At 43.6% G+C, this 25,580-nt stretch overlaps 1 protein-coding gene across 1 annotated transcript in view; it reads right to left on the reverse strand.

The window, feature by feature from the left end:
• Positions 1–1,830: 1,830 nt before the first annotated feature.
• LOC133485558 (steroid 17-alpha-hydroxylase/17,20 lyase) overlaps positions 1,831–25,580 on the reverse strand; it is a 29,293-nt gene continuing 5,543 nt past the window's right edge. Inside the window, exons 4-8 of the mRNA XM_061789455.1 lie at positions 21,840–21,926; positions 21,007–21,225; positions 17,838–18,007; positions 16,480–16,583; positions 1,831–2,992 (exon numbers count right to left, since the gene is read on the reverse strand). Coding sequence (XP_061645439.1) covers positions 2,724–2,992; positions 16,480–16,583; positions 17,838–18,007; positions 21,007–21,225; positions 21,840–21,926 — 849 coding nt within the window. The 3' untranslated portion in view covers positions 1,831–2,723. The remainder of the gene's footprint in view (positions 2,993–16,479; positions 16,584–17,837; positions 18,008–21,006; positions 21,226–21,839; positions 21,927–25,580) is intronic.

Raw genomic sequence — 25,580 nt, forward strand, 5'->3', positions numbered from 1 at the left:
ACACGCAAAAACATGCAGGAACACTCAAAAACGTGCAAGAAAACGTTCCCGCTCCAGAAAGCTCCCTGAAAACGGACACACAAAGTCTGAGCTTTAAGTATATAGATGTTGCCTAACGTGCTTGAAGCTATTATAATCACAGGTCCCTCTAAAGGTGAGACAGCATGTATGCCCTGAATACCATTTTATAATGATTTACCAGTTCAATTCAGAAGGCTTCAGTTTCCAATGTCAATTTGTTTTGCAATGAGTATATACAAGTCACAAAGTCAGTCTCTGAAAGTTGCTGGATTTGATTTGTGTTCTCCATGTTTTTCTCATGGTCAGTTTTATGTTGGTTGGCAGATCTAATGATTTGTGTATACTGGCAGAGAATAAGATGACAAAAAAATATTGTCTTTCCTGAAGCATTGCAATAAGTCCTTGAACTGTTTGATGTGTACAATATTATTGCATGTGAACTATTCAAAAAAATAATCAGGATGCCGAATCAGAATATGAAGGGTGATCAAGCAGTTTAAAGCCACAGTCACGCACAGCATCCATTGCAACGACACAACTGAGTGCAGGAGCACAGCCCTTGTGAAACAGGATCCCTTCGTCAGTTTTCTGGGCTGTTTTGACTTTGATTGCCTTTTGTGTCTGCCTCAGTAAATTAGCATGGTAATCTCCATTGATAGTATGGCATTTCTGAAAGTAGTCAATAATGAATACAATTCCCTTTAAAACACAGATGGAGGCCATCACTTTTCCTGCCAATGACACCACCTTGGCCTTCTGCAGTGGGGTAGAAGAATGATGTTTCCACTCCGTGGACAACTGTTTGGGTCTCTGGCTCAAGGTACTGAACCCAACATTCATCTTAGGTGAGGAAACATTTAAGAAAACTAGGCTGGATCTTCTTCAAAAAGTCCCAAGTTCACCTGCGACATGACCAACATGGTGTGCTGGTGTGCCTCAAAAGTCATTGGACCCACCAAGCAGAAACCTTCGACATGCCAAGTAACGAACATGTAGAATGTTCTCAACTCATTCACGGGAGATGCCTCCAGCATTACCTTTCTATTTAACAGTGAAATGTCTGTCATCCATCACTATGTGGTGAACACAGTCGATGTCTTCTGAGGAAGTGGCTGTGGCAGGATGCCCAGACCTGGGTCATCTTCAAGGCTCTCCTTAATCCCCTTGTATTCAGATGCCCACTTTTGCACAGTTGATAATGCTGGAGCATCATCCTCTAATGTAGCAACCATGTCAGCATTAATTTGCTTGGGCTTTTCCCCTTTTTCTGCAGACATTTGACTGTACAGTGCCAAATTTCATAAGTTACAAGGGAGACCCACAAGACTTTGACGAAATGATGCCTGATAACACCCTATAATAACAACAACATCCTCTGCAACAAAGTTGAAGAGTTACACAGTAAGTCAGTTCATGGTGTTTCACATCATAGGCATCGCATATGTATTATGCATAGTTATTTTTACTCATTAAACCCCGTCAAGGGGTAATTCAATTCATACTCTGCAGTATAACTGTGAGAAATTAATTGACTGATAAAACTAACAGAACTACAGTATTGTTAAAACTTGGGAGAAGTGAGAAACATGATTCAAGTAATATTTAACAGCTAAATCAATGATGAGATTGTTGCTCTGATTACTACATATAACATTTGCTTGTAGTTACAGGTCTATTATTTTCAATAAATAATGGCTATCTATGATGAAATGATCTAACCATTGTTTTTAAACAAACCCCTAAAGAAAAATTTGCTGAATTATCTGTGATAGAAAGTGGCTAAAATCAAATTACATACATGCAACTGTGGCAGTGTTGCTGATTTAATCATTTTGTCAGCCTGACGTCTTTACTCATGTGTGGTTTTTAATCTCAAAATAGAACACATTCAGCTACAAGAGCAGACGGGATGATCTATGCATCAAAGTAAGTAATAAAGCACTATGTGGGATACTAAATCACATCTCATAACTACTAAAAGTAATAAAAATAAATCCAGTATACTATATATTTACTATAAACATGTCATCTGGTCATTTTTTGTCCCGCCCAACTAAAAAACAAACTAAATAATTGAACATAAATACAATAAAGTGAAACTAAACCTAACCCTCTGACTGTTAGGCGGCTGTGCCCACCACATGGATCATAATGGTTAACAGTATAACATCACGTCCATCCATTAATTTTCTTGCCCTCATTAGAGTCGCAGGTGACATTGAACGAGAGGAGGGGTTCACCCTGGACTAGTTGCCCGCCAATTGCAGAGCAATAGTAAAAAAACAAAAACAAAAAAAAAACAAAACGAGGAAGTAACTGAAGAAGAGTTGCAATTGAAAGCAAAGGGGTTGTAAAAGGGAGTATTACAACCTGGAGGTTGAGTTGCTTCAGAGAGTTCAGTTCAGTTTCCGCTGGACATACTGTTCTTTTTATTTTATAGTTGTTGTCTACTTTTTGTTAGCCACATAGGACAGAGACCCCTTTCCTACTTCATTAAATTCTTCAACTAAGTTCATTCATTCAGTTCATTAAGGTGTTTAATTTCTTCACATTTGTACTCTTTGGCTTACATTCACCAGTGGCCTTCTGTGGTGGACTTAAGAAGCAAAAACATACTCTGGTTTCGTGTGCTGTGAAGCAATTTCAAATTGTTGAACTGCCAAAAATATTTACATTTTAAAAGTAACACTTTATCCACAAAGTCACTTGTTTGTCTTCCAACTTGATCTGGGTGTGACGGTCACCTTGTATTTGGCTGGTTGAAGAACCACGCCAAACTTGCCCTCCAACACAGGAGGAGGTTGACCTGATGGGGTAGAGAATGTGAAGCGCTGCAGAATCCAGGACAGGAAGATAAAAAGTTCCATCTTGGCTAAGGCCTCGCCAAGACAGACCCTGACCCCGGCACCAAACGGCAGGTAGCTGGATGATGGGTTGATCAGACTTGTGCCTTCACTATTCAAAAATCGACCTGCAGTGGGGAAACAAAAAGATTAAAATGACAGGTCAGATGTGGAATTCTTGAAGACTAAGGCTTAGAAAGGCCCCAATGGTTCATGTGTTATATTACAGTATTATTATCTGTGAAAGGGCAAAGTTCAGATGTATTAAGTTTGCCATTAACACAAAGAATTGTGGATACACAGGGCAAAAGGAAAAAATGGTTGAAATGTTGAGAAGCTATGTATTACCAACTCTTCTCAAGTCTATTGAGGGAAACTGATCAACTAAAGAATAAACATCATATAGAACAGCTCAAGCCATGCTTCAGATGTTACCAAGAGGAGACTCATGGCATGGAATAAGGAGACCAAACATCAAAGGCATTTTTCCAAAGTTACTGTTAGTTAAAAATACTGTTGGTTAAAAATAGTTGCGCTCCTGCCGGGGACTCCCTCATTCTGCTGGGGGACTTCAACGCTCATGTGGGCAATGACAGTGAGACCTTGAAGAGCATGACTGGTAAGTGCTCTGTTATTGGACTTCTGTGCTCGTCGCAGACTGTCCATAATGTGTTCAAACAAAAGGGGGTCCACGTGTGCACTTGGCACCAGGACACCTTAGGCCGCAGTTCGATGATCGACTTCAGAATTAGAATCAGAAGCACAATCGGAATTGTTGTGTATTAATCTCTTGTGTTGTCCCCTTTTACGTATGCCGCGATGCGCGCTGGGAGATGGGGACGTCATTACATTGCCACGTTGAGTAAAGAAGAGAATAAAAGCGTAGGTGCAATGGCTTCCAGTCTCCCCTGTCTTCATTGATTGTTATACTCTTACAGACAAGTATATAACAAAACTGGCAACGAAGAACGACCTCACGTTTGTTGTTTTCGGCGTGGTGTTTAAAGTGTTCATTTGCGGGTGTATTACGTGAAGCTGTGGCTGACCAGGCGGTGCGGTGAGATAACGACCATGTTCGCGTTCGAAGGAGAATGTCGCTGCAGCGGTAGGGGAAGATGGAACGGTGGAAAGTAAAAGTTACCGCAAGACTTACTGCTGACATGGCTGCGCTGGTCGGACATATATTGTAGTACCAACGTTTCTGAATATTATGGGAGGAATAACATTCAACCTGCTACGTAGTCTGGTACAACCAGACAAGCCAGGAAACAAGTCATATGAGGAAATAGTGGCTATATTAAAAAAAAAAAATCACTATGCACCAAAGCCGCTGGTCATTGCAGAGAGGTTCAGATTCCATAAAAGGAACCAGGAAGAGGGGGAATCTATTTCACAATTTGTAGCTGTATTAAAACAGTTATCAGAATATTGTGAATTTGGGCTGGCACTAAGTGACACTATATGTGACCGGCTGGTGTGTGGTCTACGCATTGAGGTTATTCAAAAACGATTATTGGCAGAAGCTAACTGGAGAAGGCAATTGAGATTAGTACATAAATGGAGATGGCTGCAAAAGAATCACAGCAGCTAAGTGCGTTAAACCAAGTGCATAAGATGTTCACGGCGTCCACAAAGAAAACGACAGCTGGCCACTTATGTTACCGTTGTGGAAAAGCGGGACACCAGGCACCTGAATGTTGGTGTAAATACTTACTGCACAAAATGTGGTAAGAAGGGCCACATTGAATGTGTTTGTTGAAGTAAGAAAATTCAGACACGCAAGCCGTATAACGAGAGACAGAGAAGTGGGGAAAATAAGAAGAAATATGCGAATAAGATGGAACATGAAGAGGATGAGATGGTGAGTCAGAGGAAGACACAGTGCATATCTTATCTATTATCTACGACAATGAGGATGGATACTGGTTCACACCATTACTGGAGAACCAACCAGTCAAGATGCAGGTGGACACTGGTACACATGTATCCATAGAATCCAACGTTGTTTACAATACCAAACTTCAGCACATTGCTTTCGAAAGACTAAATTGAGGATATACACTGGTGAGTCCATACCAGTGTTAGGAGTTGTGTATGTAGCAGTGGAATATTACAAACAGAAACAGACTCTTCCACTGTACGTCGTTTCGGGGAATTATCCCGCTCTGATGTGTCACCGGTGGCTGAAGAAGATCAAGCTAAACTGGCAAGAAGTGTTTATGATGATCACACTTTCAGTCTGATGATATACCCCCGTTTTCACTTGTGTTCAACCCCCGTTGACTTGATATATTTTACTTCAAGGAGGTGACAGCTGCTCAAAGTCACCTCAGTTCACGTGAAGAAATATCCGTGCACTGACCCAGTTTTGTCCGAGGTGGTTGAGATCATCACTCGGGGTAGGAGAGGAGAGATGACACCCACTTTTAAGCCATATCTGGTGCGACGAGATGAACTTTCAGTCCAAAATGGATGCCTTTTGTGGGGCTATTGTGTCATCATTCCACCACCGCTTAGAGAGAAAGTGCTTGCTGAGCTTCATCAGAATCAGAATCATCTTTATTTGCCAGGTATGTCCAAAAAACACAAGGAGTTTGTCTCCGGTAGTTGGAGCCGCTCTAGTACAACAACAGACAGTCAATTGACAGAGAACACTTTTGAGACATAAAGACATTGACAAAAAAAAAAAAAACAGTCACTGAGTCGTGTAATGTCTCCAAAGACGAACGAAAAACAAAAAAACAAAAACAATACTAGAGAGCGCGTTACCGAGGCGACCACACTGGTAGGCGGCATCATGCGGGACACTGTGGAATGGTGCGGATGAAAGAAATGGCACAAAGTTATTTCTGGTGGCCTGGCCTGGATGCAGCCATAGAGGAGAAAGTAAGGTCATGCACTGACTGCCAAAAAGTAAGAAACCTCCCACAACTAGGGATCCCTTACATCCTTGGAGCTGGCCTGAGGAACCGTGGCAAAGAGTTCAAATCAACTTTGCGGGACCATTAGAGAACCAAATGTTCTTAGTGGTAGTTGATGCTCACAGTAAATGGCCAGAAGTAGCTGTCTTGAAGAGTACCTCTGCAGAGAGAACCATTGAAGAACTCGGGTATATATTACGCTGATTTAGTCTACGTCAACAACTCATTAGTGATAATGGCCCACAGCTAGTGTCGGAGGAGTTCAGAACATTCAAGGAAGAAAATGGTATTCAGCACATTAAGTCTGCGCATTATCATCCTGCTACAAATGGGCTTGCGCTCAAATCCTCACCAAGCGCACAGTGCCTCAACCGACGCCTTAGTGCTTTTCTTACAGAAACACCCCGCATGCTACAACAAAGGTGTCTCCCGCTTTGTCTATGTTCAAGAAAACGCTCCGCACTCGACTTTATCTTCAAAGACCTAAAAAGGCCAAAAACATTGTCAAGACGAGACTTCAACAGAAAGCTCAAGTTGAAAACCGGGCCAGGGAAAAGCTATGGTCATTCACAGCTGGCGATGAGGTGCTTGCCAGGAACTATACGAGTGGTGTTAAGTGGACAACCGCGACAGTGATTGCAAAAATAAGTGCTGTGTTTTTCAAGATGGTGCCTACCAGTGTGGTCGCCTCGGTTACGTGCTCTCTAATATTGTTTTTTTTGTGTGTTTTTCGTTCGTCTTTGGAGACATTACACAACTCACTTACACAAGGGGAGACTTGCTAACCATCAAGGAGGCTACTCCGGACGTTCTTTCAAAAACTTTCGCAAATCCGCTCAGTTTTTTGCCCGAGTTACTCACCGCAGCAGCGTCCATGGTCTTCGGTGCATGGAGGCGAAGGCGACGCCACAGAGGGAAGCGAGCCGGCATCCAGGTGAAACTCCGCAAGAGAGGATACAGATTGGCGTTCCCGTCGATCCACCTCGCAAATGTACGTTCCCTACTCGCCGCGTGTGTTCGCATCATTCATTCTCGCTGGCGTCTATATTCCGCCTCAAGCTAACACGAACGCCGCACTGCTAATGATCGCCGAACAAGTCAACAAAATTGAAAAAAAAAAACACCCGGACTCACCCCTCATTATTCTCGGGAACTTTAAAAACAGTGAAAAGGTGGACCAATGAAGCAAAGATGGAACTTCAAAGCAGTTTAGACTGCGCAGACTGGAGTGACTTTGAAAATTCAGCTGGCAGCCTGGATGAATATACGGACACTGTCACATTCTATATCAGTTTGATAGTTTGAAGATGTCTGTGTACCAACAAAGTCATTTCGCACATTCAACAACAACAAGCCGTGGTTCACTGCCAAACTTAAGCAGCTTCGCCAAGCTAAGGATGACGCATATCAAAGCGGGGACAGGGCCCTGTATAATCGAGCTAGAAACCAGCTGACGAAAGAAATTAACATTGCAAAGAGGAACCATGCAGCAAAGTTGGAAAAACAGTTTAGCGCTAACGACACTCAATCAGTATGGCATGCATTCCAATCGCTGACAAATTACAAGCGACGATCCCTCCAAGCTGAGAACAATAGCACACGAGCCAACGACTTGAATACCTTCTACTGCAGATTTTGCCTGGCAGCTCCATCCTCATAATCTGTCTACCAATACACTCACTATTTCTCCTCTGGACGTGTCCAAACCATCGAAGTCTGCTCTCTCTAACTTTGTCTCCAAAACATCGAACCTTGGCTGACCCTCTGATGAGCTCATTTCTAATTTTATCCAACCTGGTCACTCAGAGTGCGAACCTCAACATCTTCATTTCTGCCACCTCCACCTCTGCTTCCTGTTGTCTCTTCAGTGCCACTGTCTCTACATCATGGCTGGCCTCACCACTGTTTTATAAACTTTGCCCTTCATCCGAGCAGAAACTCTTCTGTCACATAACACACCTGTCACCTTCCTCCAACCGTTCCAACCTGCTTGTACCCGTTTCTTCACTTCCTTACCACACTCACCATTGCTCTGGACGGTTGACCCCAAGTATCTAAAGTCCTCCACCCTTGCCATCTCTTCTCCCTGTAGCCTCACTCTTCCCCCACAACCCCTCTCATTCATGCACATATATTTTGTCTTACTTCGGCTAATCTTCATTCCTATGCTTTCCAGTGCATGCCTCCATCTTTCTAACTGTTCCTCCACCTGCTCCCCACCTAACCTCATCTGTCAGCCTATCCATCACCCCTGCAAACAGGAAGGGGCTCATGGCTGATCCCTGATGCAGTCCCACCTCCACCTTAAATTAGTCTGTCACATCTACAGCACACCTCACTGCTGTTCTGCTGCCCTCGTACATGTCCTGTATTATACTACATACTTCCCTGCCACTCCAGACTTCTGCATGCAGTACCACAGTTCCTCTCTGCGTACTCTGTCATAGGCTTTCTCTAGATCTACAAAGACACAATGTAGCTCCTTCTGACCTTCTCTGTACCTTTCCATCAACATCCTCAAGGCAAATAATGCATCTGTGGTACTCTTTCGAGGCATGAAATAATCATTGCCACTTCCTGGTCCACCACGCTTGCCTCTTCTACTCTCCCTTCTCTCTCATTTTCCTCATTCATCAACTCCTCAAAGTATTCTTTCCATCTAGCTAGCACACTGCTGGCACCAGTCAACATATTTCCATCTCTATCCTTAATCACCCTAACCTGCTGCACATCCTTCCCATCTCTATCCCTCTGTCTGGCCAGCCTGTATAGATCCTTTTCTCCTTCTTTAGTGTCCAACCTGCCATTCATGTCGTCATATGCCTCTTGTTTGGCCTTTGCCACCTCTACCTTTGCCCTATGTCGCATCTCAATGTATTCCTTTCGCCTCTCCTCGGTCCTCTCAGTGTTCCACTTCTTCTTAGTTAACCTTTTTCCTTGTATGATTTCCTGTACTGTGAGGTTCCACCACCAAGTCTCATTCTCTCCTTTCCTGCCAGAAGATACACTCCTGCCTGCCTCTCTGATCACCTTGGCTGCAATGGTCCAGTCTTCTAGAAGCTCCTCCTGTCCACCGAGAGCATGTCTCACCTCTTCCCGAAAAGCTGCACAACGCTCGTCCTTTGTCAGCTTCAACCACATGGTTCTCTGCTCTGCCTTTGTCTTCCTAATCTTCCTCCCCACCACCAGAGTCATTTTACACACCACCATCCTATGCTGTCTAACCACACTCTCCCACCACTACCTTACAGTCGGTAACCTCCTTCAGATTAAATTGTCCGCACAAGATGTAATCCACCTGCATGCTTCTACCTCCACTCCTGTAGGTCACCCTATGTTCGTGCCTCTTCTGGAAAAAAGTGTTCACTACAGCCATTTCCATCCTTTTTGCAAAGTTTACCACCATCTGTCCCTCCAAGTTTCTTTCCTGGATGCCGTACTTACCCATCACTTCTTCATCACCCCCATTTCCTTCACCAACATGTACATTACAATCTGCACCAATCACGACTCTCTCTCTGTCTGGGATGCTCAGAACTACTTCATCTAGCTCCTTCCAGAATCTCTCTTTCACCTCTAGGTCACATCCTACGTGTGGGGCATAGCCACTAATCACATTATACATAACACCCTCAATTTCAAGTTTCAGCCTCATCACTCAATCTGATACTCTTTTCACCTCCAAGACATTCTTAGCCAACTCTTCTTTTAAAATAACCCCAACTCCATTTCTCTTCCCATCTACATCATGGTAAAATAATTTAAACCCTGCCCCTTAACTTCTAGCCTTATTGCCTTTCCTCCTGGTCTCCTGGACACACAATATATCAACCTTTCTCCTAATTAATATGTCAACCAACTCCCGAGATTTTCCTGTCATAGTCCCAACATTCAAAGTCCCCACATTCAGTTCTAGGCTCTGTGCTTTCCTCTTCTCTTTCTGCCAAAGAACCCGCTTACCACCTCTTCTTCTTCGACTTCGACCCACAGTAGCTGAATTTCCAACGGCGCCCTGCAGGTTGATGGCGCCGGACGTTGTTAACCCGGGCCACGACCGATCCGGTATGGAATTCTTTGGATGAACGCTCATATTTGTTTGGCAAAGTTTTAAGCCGGATGCCCTTCTTGACACAACCCTCTGCATTTATCCGGGCTTGGGGCCGGCCTATAGTTTGCACTGGCTTGTGCCCCCCATAGGGCTGCATTCTTCTTGCCTCTTGCAATCAACTTCTTAAACACCTAACCTACAATTCCATTGCAACATGCTGGCAATTTTTTTGTCTTGGGTTTGTTGTCACATTTCTGTCGGGCCAATTATATATTACTTGTGCACTCACTGTAGTTGTCTCACCACGCTGCACTATTTGCATATCTGTTGTTGACCAATACTGGCTACTCATACCAGAGTAGTATCTGCTCCATTTGCACACTGACTGAGGAGTATCTGCAACATTTGCACAATCAACATTGTCCCAGACTATGGTACTACTCGCTTGAAGTCTCGCTGCCCTTTGCAGAATGGTCATTGCACCGGTCTACTGCAATATTAGTCATTCAACTGCTCTAAGTGCTAGAGGACTCTGCATCTTTTTGCACAATTGTCAAAAAAAAAAAAAAAAAAAGTACCGGCATTACCAGATAACTAGCAACCCTTTATTGCTCAGTGACTGTATTTCTCAATGTCTTTATGTCTCAAAAGTGTTCTCTGTCAATTGACTGTCTGTTGTCGTACTTGAGCGGCTCCAATTACCGGAGACAAATTCCTTGTGTGTTTTTTGGACATACTTGGCAAATAAATATGATTCTGATTCTGTGTCAACACCGTAGAAACCGGTGATCAGTTAATCTGGAGGAGGCATATCGATCAATTTCTCCCCATTTCAGGACCAGCGGAGGACTCGCCTCACGTACCATCCATCATTCCGGAGCCGGAGGTCCATCAGGAGCAACATTCATTCGAACTCCAGGAGAGACCTCTGGAAATGGACAGTGTCCCAGGCACATCTAAGGCTACTCAGGGGCCAATGCCAGACGCCACTTCCAACTCAGGATTTATCAAATCTCCTTCAAAAGAATTGCTGACTGACTTGGCCGTAGGTGGTACTTACCCCAGCAGAACCAGACGGCCTCCTGACACACTGACGTTGTAGTCTAGTGACTAACCCATTCCATTTGGGGCAGAATAATTCCACGGGTTCAATCCGGATTGAGGTAGTCTACCCTCTCTCCGTAGTTAGGCAAAAGTTGGTCATTACATGTAAAAAAATAAAAAGTTATTCTTGTTGTGGGTTGTTTCAAAGACGTCAATATTGTGCTATCAAAATTTTCGCTTTTATTAAGGGGCTCTTAAAAATAAGGGGGAAGGGATATGTTGTGTATTAATCTCTTGTGTTGTCCCCTTTTATGTATGCCGCGATGCACGCTGGGAGATGGGGATGGTGACGTCATTACATTGACACGTTGAGTAAAGGAGAATAAAAACACAGGTGCAATGGCTTCCCATCTCCCCTGTCTTCATTGATTGTTATACTATCACAGGCAAGTAATCATCTTTGTTTGCCAAGTATGTCAAAAACAAGGAATTTGTCTCCAGTATTTGGAGCCACTCTAGTACGACCATAGACAGCCACAAAGAATACCTTTGAGACATAAAAACAGACTACGGAGAGTCACTTAGCCTCTACCAACTTAATGGCAAGAGGGAAGACACTGTTGGAATGTCTGCTTGTTTTAGTTTGCATTGATCGATAGCACCTACTTGAGGAAAGGAGCTGGAAGAGGTGGTGACCAGGATGTGGAGGGTCCCAGAGGATTTTGCATTCTTTTGTCTTAGTTCTGGCAGCGTGCAAGTCCTCAAGGGGGGTTACCGATGATTTTTCCGGCAGTCCTGATTGTCCGTTGCAGTCGGAGTTTGTCCTATTTTTGTAGCACCACCAAACCAGACTGTGATGGATGAACACAGAACTGATTCAATGACTGCTGTGTAGAACTGCATCGACAGCTCCTGTGGAAAGCCGTGCCTCCTCAGAAGCCGCAGGAAGTTCAGCCTCTGCCGGGCCTTTTTGAGGATGGAGTTGAAGTTGGTCTCCCACTTCAGGTCCTGAGAGATTGTAATTCCCAGGAACTTGAAGGTCTTGACAGTTGACACAGGCCAGTTAGACAGCGTGAGGGGCAGCTGAGGCGAAGGATGCTTCCTGAAGTCCACGATCATCTCTACAGTCTTGAGCGTGTTCAGCTCCAGGTTGTTGGCCGCACTTAAGCGCCACTTCCTGTTGATCTGCAGACTCGTCACCATCTTTGATGAGGCTGATAACTGTGGTGTCGTCTGAAAACTTCAGGAGTTTGAAAGCTGGGTGCGTTGAGGTACAGTTGTTCGTGTAGACAGAAGAGCGGCGGAGCGAGGAGATATCCTTGGGGCGCCCCGGCGCTGATGGTGCATGTGGATGTGGTGGTGTACCCAAGCCTCACCTGCTGTGTCCTGCCCGTCAGGAATTCACCGGCAGATGGCAGGCGAGACACTGAGCTGGAGTTGGAGGAGAGGAGTTCGGGGATGATGGTGTTGAACACAGAGCTGAAGTCCACAAACAGGATCCTCATGTAGGTCACCGCGCCATCCAGGTGTTCTAGGATGAAGTGCAGTCCCATGTTGACTGCGTCATCCACAGACCTGTTTGCTCAGTTGACAAACTGCAAGGGTCCTGTGACACTGCAGGGGTCCTGTGACACTCTTGGGTGGTTCAGCATGATGCATTCAAAGGATTTCATGACCACAGATGTCAGGGCGACAGGCCCGAGATTGGAGGTTTCTTGGGGTCTAGGATTATGATGGAGCATTTGAAACAGGATTGTACTTGTACTTCACACAATTCCAGAGATCTATTGAAGATCTGTGTGAAGACTGGAGAGAGCTGGTCTTCGCAGACTTTGAGCCATGGGGACTCATGATCTGGGCCCACTGCTATGTTGATCTTTTGTTGTTTGAAGATGCATCTCACAATGGTCAATGCAGCAGTCAGATGTGCGATAGTGTCGGTGGTGCGGCTGGTTGGGTGTGGTGTGTGCAAGTGTCCTTTTCAAATCGGCAGTAGAAGGTGTTCAAGTCATCAGCTCGTCCTTTATTGTTCTCCGTTTTTCTGTTTTTCCAGCTTTTCAGCATAACTTCTCTTTGCAATGTTAATTTCTTTTATCATCTGATTTCTAGCACGATTGTACAGGGCTCTGTCCCCACTTTGATAGGCGTTCTTTTTAGCCTCTTGAAGTTGCTGAAGTTTGGCAGTGAACCACAGCTTGTTGTTATTGAACATGCAAAATGTCTTTGGTGGTAAACACAAATCTTCACAGAAACTGATATAGGATGTGACACTGTCACACTGTCCGACTGTGGCTCAGTTGGTAGAGTGGGTCGTCCAGTAACCGAAGGGTCACCGGTTGGAATCCTGGCTCCGACTGTCTGTATGTCGACATGTCCTTGGGCAAGACACTGAACCCCAAGTTGCTTCCAGTGGGCCTGGCAGCGTCTTGCATAGCGGTAACCGCCCATTGGTGTATGAATGTGTATGTGAATGGGTGAATGTGAGGCTTTGTGAAGTGATTTGGGCACTGTGATTGTGTAGATAAAGCGCTATATAAGTACAGTCCATTTACCATATTCATCCAGACAATCCAGTCTGCGCAGTCTAAACAGCCTCTTTTCTTCACTGGTCCACTTCTTCACTGTTTTCACCATAGGCTTCGCACATTTAAGTTTGTACCTGTATGTTGTTATTAAGTGAATTAAGCAGCGATCAGACGAGCCCAGAGCTGCACAGCGGATAGCAGGTGCTCTAGAATCAGTGATGCCAGTAACACGTTACAATGTAACTCCAGAGTAACTCCAAAGTTACTCCCAAATTCCTCCATTTTGAGTAACGAGCAAAGTAACGCATTACTTTCCCCAGGAGAGTAATCAGAGTACAGTTACTTTTTCTTACCAGCAATAGTTACTTTTGAGTCGTCAATGTTTCTCAGCAAGTACTGGCTGATGACTCAAAAACTCATAGTCCAGCCATTCCAGCATTTAGCCGTTCACACAGACTGCTGATTTCTTAATAAGGGGAAGAAAGGGATTGGGAGGTGCTAGTTGATTCTACAATGCACAGTGCAGTACCATAAAAGTGCAAAGAAATGCACGATTTCACAATCGCCACACTATTTTTGTTATTTTCCTTTGTAAAAAGTGTATTTGATTGTTGTTACTTTTTAATTTATACATAAAGAATACAGTTTTACTGGCGTGTTAAGTGCGCACTGGAGTGAGGGTCATACCGAAGTTCGCGGTCATAAATTGGTCATGGAGGTTAAGGACTGTCTCACGGAAGGACTTACAATACTTAAATAATATTTACAATGAAAAGTGAGAGGGTTCAACTTCATTGTAGTCTGGACTGTGAGCTGGTTTGACGCGCTGCACGGCTGAATCACGTAAGTAAGTGCTTCTCCCCCACGTCAAACCACCCACAGCTTTGCTAGTTTAACAGTTGCGTAATCTTGTCACCTATTCTCGCTCTTCACATCAAAATTATGATGGTAGGAGCAATGGTGTGTGTGTTTTTGTATGCCCCCAATATCAAACCGCCAATCAGTTTAACGTTTACGTACACGCACACACAAACGCATGAACTCGCACACACAGTTGCCTTCATGGACCACAATTGGCATGCATCCATCTATCTATTAGTTAAGGGTCTTTAGAGAAATGTACTGAGAATGGTGTGCTTGTTTACGTTTAGATACTTACTGTACTATGTAGTCATGTCAAGTCTGCACTAAGTTGCTGATTTAATGTGGCTTCAACTACACTAATATTTAAGTTATTGGTTCATGTTGAGACGGCACGGTGGATGACTGATTAGAGCGTCTGCCTCACAGTTCTGAGTAGTGGGGTTCAATTCCCGGTCCCGCCTGTGTGGAGTTTGCATGTTCTCCCCGCGTGGGTTTTCTCTGGGCACTCCGGTTTCCTCCCACATCCCAAAAACATGCATTCATTGGAGACTCTAAATTGCCCATAGGTGTGAATGTGTGTGTGAATGGTTGTTTGTTTGTATGTGCCCTGTGATTGGCTGGCAACCAGTTCAGGGTGTACCCCTCCTGCCCGATGATAGCTGGGATAGGCTCCAGCACACCCGCGACCCTAGTGAGGAGAAGCGGCTCAGAAGATGGATGAATGGATGGATGGATGGGTTCATGTTGATATAACTAACTTGTGTGGTGTATATTACCAAGTAATGGGTACAGTTAAAGTAATGCTTTTTTTGTACTGTGGATAAGTGATATTCATGCCATTTGGTAGCTGCTGAAAGTAACTACTTGTAAAAAGTTACTTTTTTTCTAACTTTGTTACTTTTGAAATCAAGTGATCCATAAAGTACCTAAGTTACTTTTAAGCTCAAGTAATCAGTAACTGTTACCTTTGCAAGGTAACTGTGGCAACACTGTCTAGAATGTTCACTGGTAGGACAGTCAATGTGCTGCTTGTATTTAATGAGTTGGTGGTTGAGTTTAGCTTTGTTAAAGTCCCCAAAAATAATGAGCAGTGACGTGCGGTGAGGTTCATGATTGGTGAGGCACTGACAGTCACGTGACGTCTGGAGCTCTATGAAGCTCAACTCAACACTGCCACATGCTGGTTGTGGCACCGTACATACCAGACTCCACTGTGCACTTTTAGTGGCTTTTCTGGTCGATAAGAAAGACTAAATGTCACACACTTTCATTAAATATATTAGACAGTCTGTTAAATGTCAGTAAGTGCAGTTCATGTGTGATAAACCCCAATTCGAATGACGGTGGGACGTTGTGTTAAACATAAATAAAAACAGAATACAATGATTTGAAAATCATGTTATTTAATTGAATACACTACAAAAACAATATATTTAATGTTCAATCTGATAAACTGTATTGTTTTTAGCAAATAATCATTAACTTAGAATTTTATGGCTGCAACATGTTCCAAAAAAAGCTGGGACAGGTGGCAAAAAAGACTGAGAAAGTTGAGGAATGCTCATCAAACACCTGTTTGGAACATTCCACAGGTGAACAGGCTAATTGGGAACAGGTAGGTGCCATAATTGGGTATAAAAGGAGCTTCCCTGAATTGCTCAGTCATTCACAAGCAAAGATGGGGCAAGGTTCACCTCTTTGTGAACAAGTGCAAGAGAAAATAGTCCCAACAGTTTAAAGGACAATGGTCCTCAACGTACAATTGCAAGGAATTTAGGGATTTCATCATCTACAGTCCATAATATCATCAAAAAGTTCAGAGAATCTGGAGAAATCCCTGCATGTAAGCGACAAAGCCGAAAACCAACATTGAATACCCGTGACCTTCGATCCCTCAGGCGGCACTGCATCAAAAACCGACATCAATGTGTAAAGGATATCACCACATGGGCTCAGGAAGACTTCAGAAAACCAATGTCAGTAAATACAATTCGGCGCTACATCCATAAGTGCAACTAAAAACTCTACTATGCAAAGCAAAAGCCATTCATCAACAACACCCAGAAACGCCGCCAGCTTCTCTGGGCCTGAGCTCATCTAAGATGGACTGATGCAAAGTGGAAAAGCGTTGTGCAATTCACCGTATTACAAATGTACCATCAGTGAACTGTACAGTATATCATAATATTCCTGTAATTGAAGTTGTTTCTCACCAGGGTCAAAGAGCTCGGGGTGTTTCCATTCTTTCTCATCATGGTGCAGAGACCACAGGTTGACAATGACTCTGGTCCCTTTTCTCACTTTGAAATGTCCAAGGCTAGGAGAAAAAAAAAAAAAAAAAAAAAAAAAAAAAAGAATTACATAATTTAAAATGGTTTCAAATTTGTTAGAGAAAGGAGCATGACTTGCTGACAGCCTTTCAGTTTGGCAATACTAAAGTATTATAAAGTATAAATATTTCCCCCATTATTTTATTAAGTTTTTTTTTTTGTTGTGCTGAAAGGTGAAATTCCACCTCGTTATTCTTGAAGTGGGTTACTGCTAAAAACGTTCCTCTTTTATTGACATTTAGCACCTGTGTGTTTTGTATTTCTTTTTAAAGACAAAAATAAAAAGACATCTCATAATCCTTATAGTGCTGCTTTGGAGTACTTTTCCTTAGTTTGACTTCCCGACACCTGGCAAAGCTTCCCCCTTCAGCACCTAGTGGGCGTGACTGGCGTGGGCAACTTTATTTATTCATTTGACCTGTATCCAGATAAGGCAATTAAGAACAGATTCTCATTTGTGATGCCAACCTGGCAGAAGACAAGAGCGTAAAACAAAGCAAAATAAAAGTAAGCACAAATAGACAACAAATTGTACAGTGTGAGTTACATCTTACATTACATCATAGCACATGGTGAATAAAAGGTTCATAACAGGCTAAAAACAGGTGCAGCGATCACATACAGTATCCCTGACTAACTTTTTAAACGGATGTGGGAGGAAACCGGAGTGCCCGGAGAAAACCTACCCAGGCACGGGGAGAATATGCAAACTCAACACAGGCGGGGCCGGGATTTGAACCCCAGTCCCCAGAACTGTGAGGCAGATGTGCTAACCATGATTGAAGACTCTAAATTGCTCGTAGGTGTGAATATGAGTGCGAATGGTTGTTTGTTTCTATGTGCCCTGCGATTGGCTGGCGACCAGTTCAGGGTGTACCCCGCCTCCTGCCCGAAGATAGCTGGGATGGGCTGCAGCAGCCCGCGACCCTAGTGAGGATAAGCGGTAAAGCAAGTGGATGGATGGATTGGTATAGATTTTAACACATTTCTGAACCAAATTGGAGACATGCAAGCTTTTTGTTTACATCCATCCATCCTTTCATTTTCCATGGCGCTTATCGTCAGAGTTGGAGGGGAGCTGCGGCTGACTTTAGGGCATGCATCTTAAGTTGTTTTATTTCAATGAATAAAAACATGTTGTGTTAAATTTAATTGGGGGAAACAAATGTATTTTAAAATGAATTTAGATCATCTGTGATTGTCCCAGAATAAGCCCCATAGCAGTGTTGACTGTACTGTACCTTGTATCCTTTAGGGCCACATGAGGGATGAGAAGAGGGGAAACTGGGCGGATCCGTAACACCTCCCTGATGGTGGCCTCAAGATAAGGCAGATTGCCTCTGTCGCTGAGCAGGGGGCTCCGCTCTCCCTCTAACTTGGTGTCCATCTCCTCCTGGATACGTTTCTGCACCTGAACACAGACTGCGACTATCTTTATGGAAACATGTCACTGACATAATGCATTCACTCGAAATTTAGCCTTAGCGTACCATCAACCTAACAAGATTTCATAGTCCGACAACAACAGAAGTTAACTGGCCTAAATGTACAATTTTACATGCTGCATCTTCTAATGTGATATATGAGCTGATTGAAGTGAAAGAAAGCAGCCTATTTTTGTTTCTTTTTTTGCAGAAATATATAATATAAAAAGTGACCTATCCTAAAGTGTGTAATCTGCACTTTACCAAATACAGTTTTGGATTTGGTCAAGTGCTATAGCATTTTTACAGTAGTCCAGAAACATTACCAAAATTGTAAATCTGAAATTAAATTTATTAACACCAACTGTAACGCTCATTTACAAATCTAATGTAAAGAGAGGAAGAGATTGTCCTCTTAAAAGACTGTAGCCTAACAACCAGTGAAAACTTTTTCTGAGGATCTCTCCTGCCCAACAGAAATGCCAAATTTAAATTCTTCCACATTTGATCTCACCCCCTCCATTCACTTTGTAGTGAAGATGAGCAACAACACACAATAACAGAAAGAAAAGCAGATTGTAGTCACGAACCAGGTGTTGGGGTAAAAAAAATAAAATAAATAAAAATAAAATTTAAAAAAAGGTATTCTCTCACGTTACCTAGTCTGATTGATGAATGAAAGTCAAAATTGGGTGGATAATTGCATGTTTATGCTGTGCGAGAGAAAGCACAACTGAATGTTCCTTATGGTTGCTGTGACTGTTCGCAAACTGAAGAATAGTTTGTATACCTAAGCAATATTTGTACAAAAATTTTTGTTCATAAACTGAGTTGTTCGCGTGCTGAGGTTTCACTGTCGTAAGTTATGGGTCATGTTGAGGGAAGGGGGTCCGGAGGGTATGTTCCAACTACAGGGGAATTACACTCCTCAGCCTCCCTGGTAAGGTCTATTCAGGGGTGCTGGAGAGGAGGGTCCGTCGGGAAGTCGAATCTCAGATTCAGGAGGAGCAGTGTGGTTTTCGTCCTGGCCGTGGAACAGTGGACCAGCTCTACACCCTTGGCAGGGTCCTCGAGGGTGCATGGGAGTTCGCCCAACCAGTCTACATGTGTTTTGTGGACGGAAAAGGCGTTCGACCGTGTCCCTCGGGGAGTCCTGTGGTGGGTGCTTCGGGAGTATGGGGTAGCGCACCCCCTGTACGACCGGAGTCAGATTTTGGTCCGCATATCCGGCAGTCAGTCGGACTCGTTTCCGGTGAGGGTTGGAATCCGCCAAGGCTGCCCTTTGTCACCGATTCTGTTCATAACTTTTATGGTCCTCAGTCGGAAAAGGGTGACCTGCCCTCGGGGATGAGATCCTGCCCCAAGTGGAGGAGTTCAAGTATCTTGGGGTCTTGTTCATGAGTGAGGGAAGAATGGAACGGGAGATCGACAGGCGGATCGGTGCAGCGTCTGCAGTGATGCAGACTTTGTATCGATCCGTTGTGATAAAGGAGCTAAGCCGAAAGGCGAAGCTCCCGATTTACCGGTCGATCTACGTTCCTACCCTCACCCATGGTCACGAGCTGTGGGTCGTGACCCCAAGATACAAGCGGCCGAAATGATTTTCCTCCGCAGGGTGTCCGGGCTCTCCCTTAGAGATAGGGTGAGAAGTTCGGTCATCTGGGAGGATCTCAGAGTAGAGCCGCTGCTCCTCCACATCGAGAGGAGCCAGATGAGGTGGCTGGGGCATCTGATTCGGATTCCTCCCGGACGCCTCCCTGGTGCGGTGTTCCGGGCACGTCCCACCGGGAGGAGACCCCGGACACGCTGGAGAGACTACATCCTTCGGCTGGCCTGGGAACGCCACGGGATTCCCCCGGAAGAGCTGGATGAAGTGGCTGGGGAGAGGGAAGTCTGGGCGTCCCTGCTAAAGCTACTGCCCCAGCGACCCGACTTGGGATAAGTGGTAGAAAATGAATGGATGGATGGATGTTGAGGGACACCTCAGTTCATGTGCACTATCATGCTTGTGCCACAGAGATGCACATGCCTGTGTCATCACAGCGTTTATGACATGATGCTGATGTGAGCAACACCTCCTTATTAAATATGCCATGCTCGGCTAAATATACTTTTATTCTCCATCGTCCGTCCATTCATCCGAATGGAACGTTAAGCTGGAACAATTTAACAGGTTACCATGTAGCCAAGGTCTGAAAGAAGACACGGTCACCCTCAGATAACCATAACCATAACCATTTTACTACAGGATGATGCGCAGGCGTAATTTATGGAGGATACAGGGGGACATGTACACACCACTTTTTCAGTGGGCTGTTTTTGTCCCCTGCAAATGTAGTTCTAAGTACCACCATAATGACCAACATTAAAATAAAGTAGCGTCATCGGCCCAAGTGTTCATCAAAAATTAGGCCCAGGTTATATTCCTAAAAAGTGCATTGTGTTTGCTATGCACAGTGGGAACATTAACACTGTGCTTAAATATAGAAAATTTTAAAAAAAACTTACTGATTCAAATCACATACATGTATTGTACATAACATTAAATAAAAAATTGTACCCATATAAATGTTTGAAAGAAACATTACTAAATAATTAAATACAACTGAATTATACTTAAGTACTAAACTGTATTTACATAACAAAATAAAAAAGTTGAAACCCCTGTAACAACATGCAGTTTGAACCTTTAATTTAGATTCTTTCAGATACCACTAGAGGGAGCGCGCACCATACCATACTTTGAGAACCACTGCACTATACTGTTGTTTTATACATAACTGTTGTCTATGTGACCCTCATAGTACACAAATAATTGCATTTAAATTTAATAAGCTTGTTGATGGCTACAAAAAGTATCTGGTCTAAGTGAAACTTACAAGGGACATTCAACCAAATATTAGTGGGGTGCAGGCCTGAATTTTGACGCTCTTTGGACAAGAGAAAATCCAAAATAAATTCAAATTTCTGCACCTGACGGCATTACCTCAGGGTGATGGATAAGGTAGATAATGGCCCATTTGAGGACAGTGATGGTGGTTTCCATCCCGGCTCCAAAGATATCCCCCACAGTCATAAGGATGTGGTCATCACTAAGGCCCAAAGCCTCAGAACTGATCTCTACTGTGTTGTTGTTCTCAGCACTGCGTTTCGCACTGAGTAGAACATCTATCAGGTCTCTCTTCAAATTGTCACTGTAATCTGCCTGGGGGGGTCACATTGTGTCAACATACAGAAAACACAGCATATCTCATTAGTTCAGAGAATAAATACATTTCTTGTCGTGCTACTTAGTTAACAACAATGACACAGCTCTTAAACGCCATATTCAGTTTTGTTATGGTTTCCGAAAAGACTGAAAAAATTACTTTGGCGATTATTAGTTGGTGATTATAATTTTTCAATAGACCTAACAAGCATGTTTTTGGAATGAGGGAGAAGACTGAAGTCCCCTGGGAACATTTTTCAAAAAAGATCAATGACACGTATAATGATGATAAGTTTTTTGGCACCTAAATAATAAATAATATGAAAAAATAAAATAAAAATAAAAATACGTTTTTTGGCACCTTGCTTTGGAGTCATACTGGACAAAAATGGAACTAAGTTGAAATCAAGGAGTTATCCAAAATACTGTATCTTGGAAAGCTCATGGTCAAGAGTCTGTGGGACCTTAGCCTTAGTAGTTTACCCCAACCTGTTAGATTATATTAAAAGGTGTGTGTACAGAAAATACTTTTTTGCTAACAAAAGTGCATCTCAGATAAAATCATTGATTTTTTGCTCTATAGTACCGACATGGTAAGACATCTACTGTACCTTGTGTTCCTCATATTTCTTATGCAGAAGTTTGTCTCGGATTGAAACAGATTGTTTCAGGAGACGGAGGTCTGCATTAGGAAAAACCTGAAAACCAAAACAGTGTGTTATTGAAATGTGGAATGAAAACTATTAAATACAGAACAGTCATATTCTTAAACAACTGTTTTGGACTTACAAATGATATGACATCTAATTCATTCATTTATTTGCTACCCTTATCTTGTTCGGGGTCAAGGGTGAGCTGAGGCCTATCTCAGCTAAGTTTGGGCAAGAGGTACACAGTGGACTGGTTGACAGTCATGCGGATACATTTAGAAAAACAAACATTCAGACCAATTTAATTACTGAAACACTGAACAGTTGCAAATGTGCGTTCAAAGGTTTAGAGAAGGTCAAATTAGGTTCACCTGTAAAGGTTTTAGTATATTTTAGGTTCATCCTTAAATTTCACTGCTAAGCCGAATCTCCTTAACTTTTTGTTAGCAGTGTGTGGACATCAATGTAAAATGTTACTGATTATTGAAATGATTGCCAAGCAGGAAAACACAACTGCTTTGGAAATGTCTTTTTTGATTGTTTGCTGTAATAAAGGCGGCACGGTGAGTGACTGGTGAGAGCGTCTGCCTCACAGTTCTGAGGACCGGGGTTCAATCCCCTGCCCCGCCTGTGTGGAGTTTGCATGTTTTCCCCGTGCCTGCGTGGTTTTTCTCCGGGCACTCCGATTTCCTCCCACATCCCAAAAACATGTATGGTAGGTTAATTGACAACTCTAAATTGCCCGTAAGTGTGAATGTGAGTGTGAATGGTTGTTTGTTTGTATGTGATTGGCTGGCAACCAGTTCAGGGTGTACCCAACCTCCTGCCCGATGATAGCTGGGCGGAGTTTAGAGTTTCCAATTAATCTACCATGCATGCTTTTGGAATGTGGGAGGAAACCGGACTACCTGGAGAAAACCCGTGTAGGCACGTGGAGAACATGCAAACTCCCCAGAGGCGAGGCCGGATTTGAACCCGGGACCTCAGAACTGTGAGGCAGATGTGTTAACCAGTCATCACTGTGCCGCCATATACAGTGCCACCAGAAAGTATTCACACCCCTTCACATTTTCCACATTTTTGCTATTGCGTTATTCTAAAGCTGATTTGAGTATAGTTTTCTTTAAAAAAAAAAAAATCTACATAAAATATCCCATAATGACAAAGTAAAAACATATTTTCAGACAGTTGTGCAAATTTATCAAATATGTAAACATCCACCCATCCATTTTCTGTACCACTTATCCTCACTAGGGTCGTGCTGGAGCCTATCCCAGCTATCTTCGGGCGGGAGGCGGGGTACACCCTGAACTGGTCGCCAGAAAATCACAGGGCACATAAAAATAAACATTCACACAATTTCGAGCATTCAATCAACCTACCATGCATGTTTTTGGGATGTGGGAGGAAACCCGGAGAAAACCCACCCAGTACGGGGAGAACATGCAAACTCCACACAGGCGGGGCCGGGTTTTGAACCCCGGTCCTCAGAACTGTGAAGCAGAATTGCGAACCAGTCGACTACCGTGCCGACAAAAATGTATTCACACCCTTGGCTGAATATTTTGTTGAAGCACCTTTGGTAGCAATCACAGCCTCAAGTCGTCTTGGGTACGTCTCTGCACACCTGTCTTGCGGCATTTACTCCCATTCTTCTCTGCAGATCCTCTCAAGGCTTATATAGACAGGTGTGTGCCATTCCAAATGATGTCCAATCAACTGAATTTACCACAGGTGGACTCCATTCAAGTTGTAGAAGCATCTCAAGGATGATCAGTGGAAATCAGATGGATCTGAGCGTAAAGTTTGAGTGTCACAGCAAAGGAATACTTTGTACCCATTATGTTTGAATGTTTACATTTTTTATAAATTTACACAAATGTCTGAAAATATGTTTCTAGTTTGTCATTATGGGATATTTTATGTAGACTTTGTTTTTTTTTTGTTTTTTTTTAAATAAAACTATACTCAAATCAGTTTTAGAATATGTCTGTAACATAAAATGTGGAAAACGTGAAGGGGTGCGAATACTTTCTGCTGGCACTATATATATAGCCATCCATCCATTTTCCGTACTGCTTATCCTCACGAGGGTCGTGGGGATGCTGGCGCCTATCCCAGCCGAGTCTGGGTGAGAGATGGAGTACACCCTGAACTGGTCGCCAGCCAATCGCAGGGCACATATAAACAAACAAGCATTCACACACACACCTACGGGCAATTTAGAGTCTGCACTTAACCTCCCATGCATGTTTTTGGGTTGTGGGAGGAAACCGGAGAAAAGCCACGCAGGCAATGCCGGATTCGTACGGTAAGCCGGATGTGCTAACACGTCGTCCACCGTGCCGCCATATATATATATATATATATATATATATATATATATATACACACACACACACATACATACACACACTGTATCATACATCACACTCATAGTAATGTAGCTGCAGTCATCATGAACCCATGACATTCAAACTCATGTTAAATTCAAGTCAGCACACACCCGCCACCATTTACTGAGCTTCTAATTAACCCTAACTACATTTAGGATGTTCTGATATGCTTTGCCTTACATTTTTGTAGTCATCGTCCACAGAGAGTTTTCACAGCATCAGAGGGATCTCATTGTTCAAAGGTACCAGTCAGGAGAAGAGTACAAAAGAATTTCCAAGTGGAGAAAATATGGCACACCAACATTGCCAAGAACAGGACGTCCCGCCAACATTAATGAAAAGATGACAAGAAAACTGGCCAGGGAGGCTGCCAATAGGCCAACAGCAACATTGAGGGAGCTGCTGGAATTTCTGGCAAGTATTCTCTCTCTCTTCTCTCTCTACACGAACGACTGCACCTCAACGCAGCCGGCTGTCAAACACCTGAAGTCTGCAGACGACACCACAGTCATCGGCCTTATCAAAGACGGTGACGAGTCTGCGTATATCGATAGGAAGTGGAGCGGCTGGAGCTGTGGTGCGGTCGACACAACCTGGAGCTGAACACGCTCAAGACTGTAGAGATACTCGTGGACTTCAAGAGGCATCCTTCGCCACAGCTGCCCCTCACACTGTCCAACTCCCTCGTGTCAACAGTCGAGACCTTCAAGTTCCTGGGAATTACAGTCTCTCAGAACTTCAAGTGGGAGATCAACATGAACTCCATCCTCAATAAGGCCCAGCAGAGGATGTACTTGCTGCGGCTTCTGAGAAAGCATGGCCTGCCACAAGAGCTGTTGAGGCAGTTCTACACAGCAGTCATCGAATCAGTCCTGTGTTCTTGCATCACAGTCTGGTTTGGTGCTGCTACAAAAAAGGACAAACTGCAACGCACAATTATAACGACTGAAAAGATTGTCGGTACCCACCCACCCTTGAGGACCTGGACGCTGCAAAATCCTATTGGACCCTCCACATCCTGGTCATCACCTCTTCCAGCTCCTTCCCTCAGGTAGGCTGCCGATCAATGCAAACTAAAACAAGCAGACATTCCAACAGCTTCTTCCCTCTTGCCATTAACTTCTTAAACAGTTAATTTACAATTCCATTGCAACATGGTGACAATTTTTTGTCTTGAGTTTGTTGTCACATTATACATAATTATACTGTACATTACTCGTGCACTCACTGTAGTCGTCTCGCCACGCTGCACTATTTGCATATCTGTTGTTGACCCATACTGGCCTCTCATGTGCCTGAGTAGCAT

This window comes from Phyllopteryx taeniolatus, chromosome 11 (genome assembly GCF_024500385.1).
Source record: "Phyllopteryx taeniolatus isolate TA_2022b chromosome 11, UOR_Ptae_1.2, whole genome shotgun sequence".
Classification (NCBI taxonomy): Eukaryota; Metazoa; Chordata; class Actinopteri; order Syngnathiformes; family Syngnathidae; genus Phyllopteryx; species Phyllopteryx taeniolatus.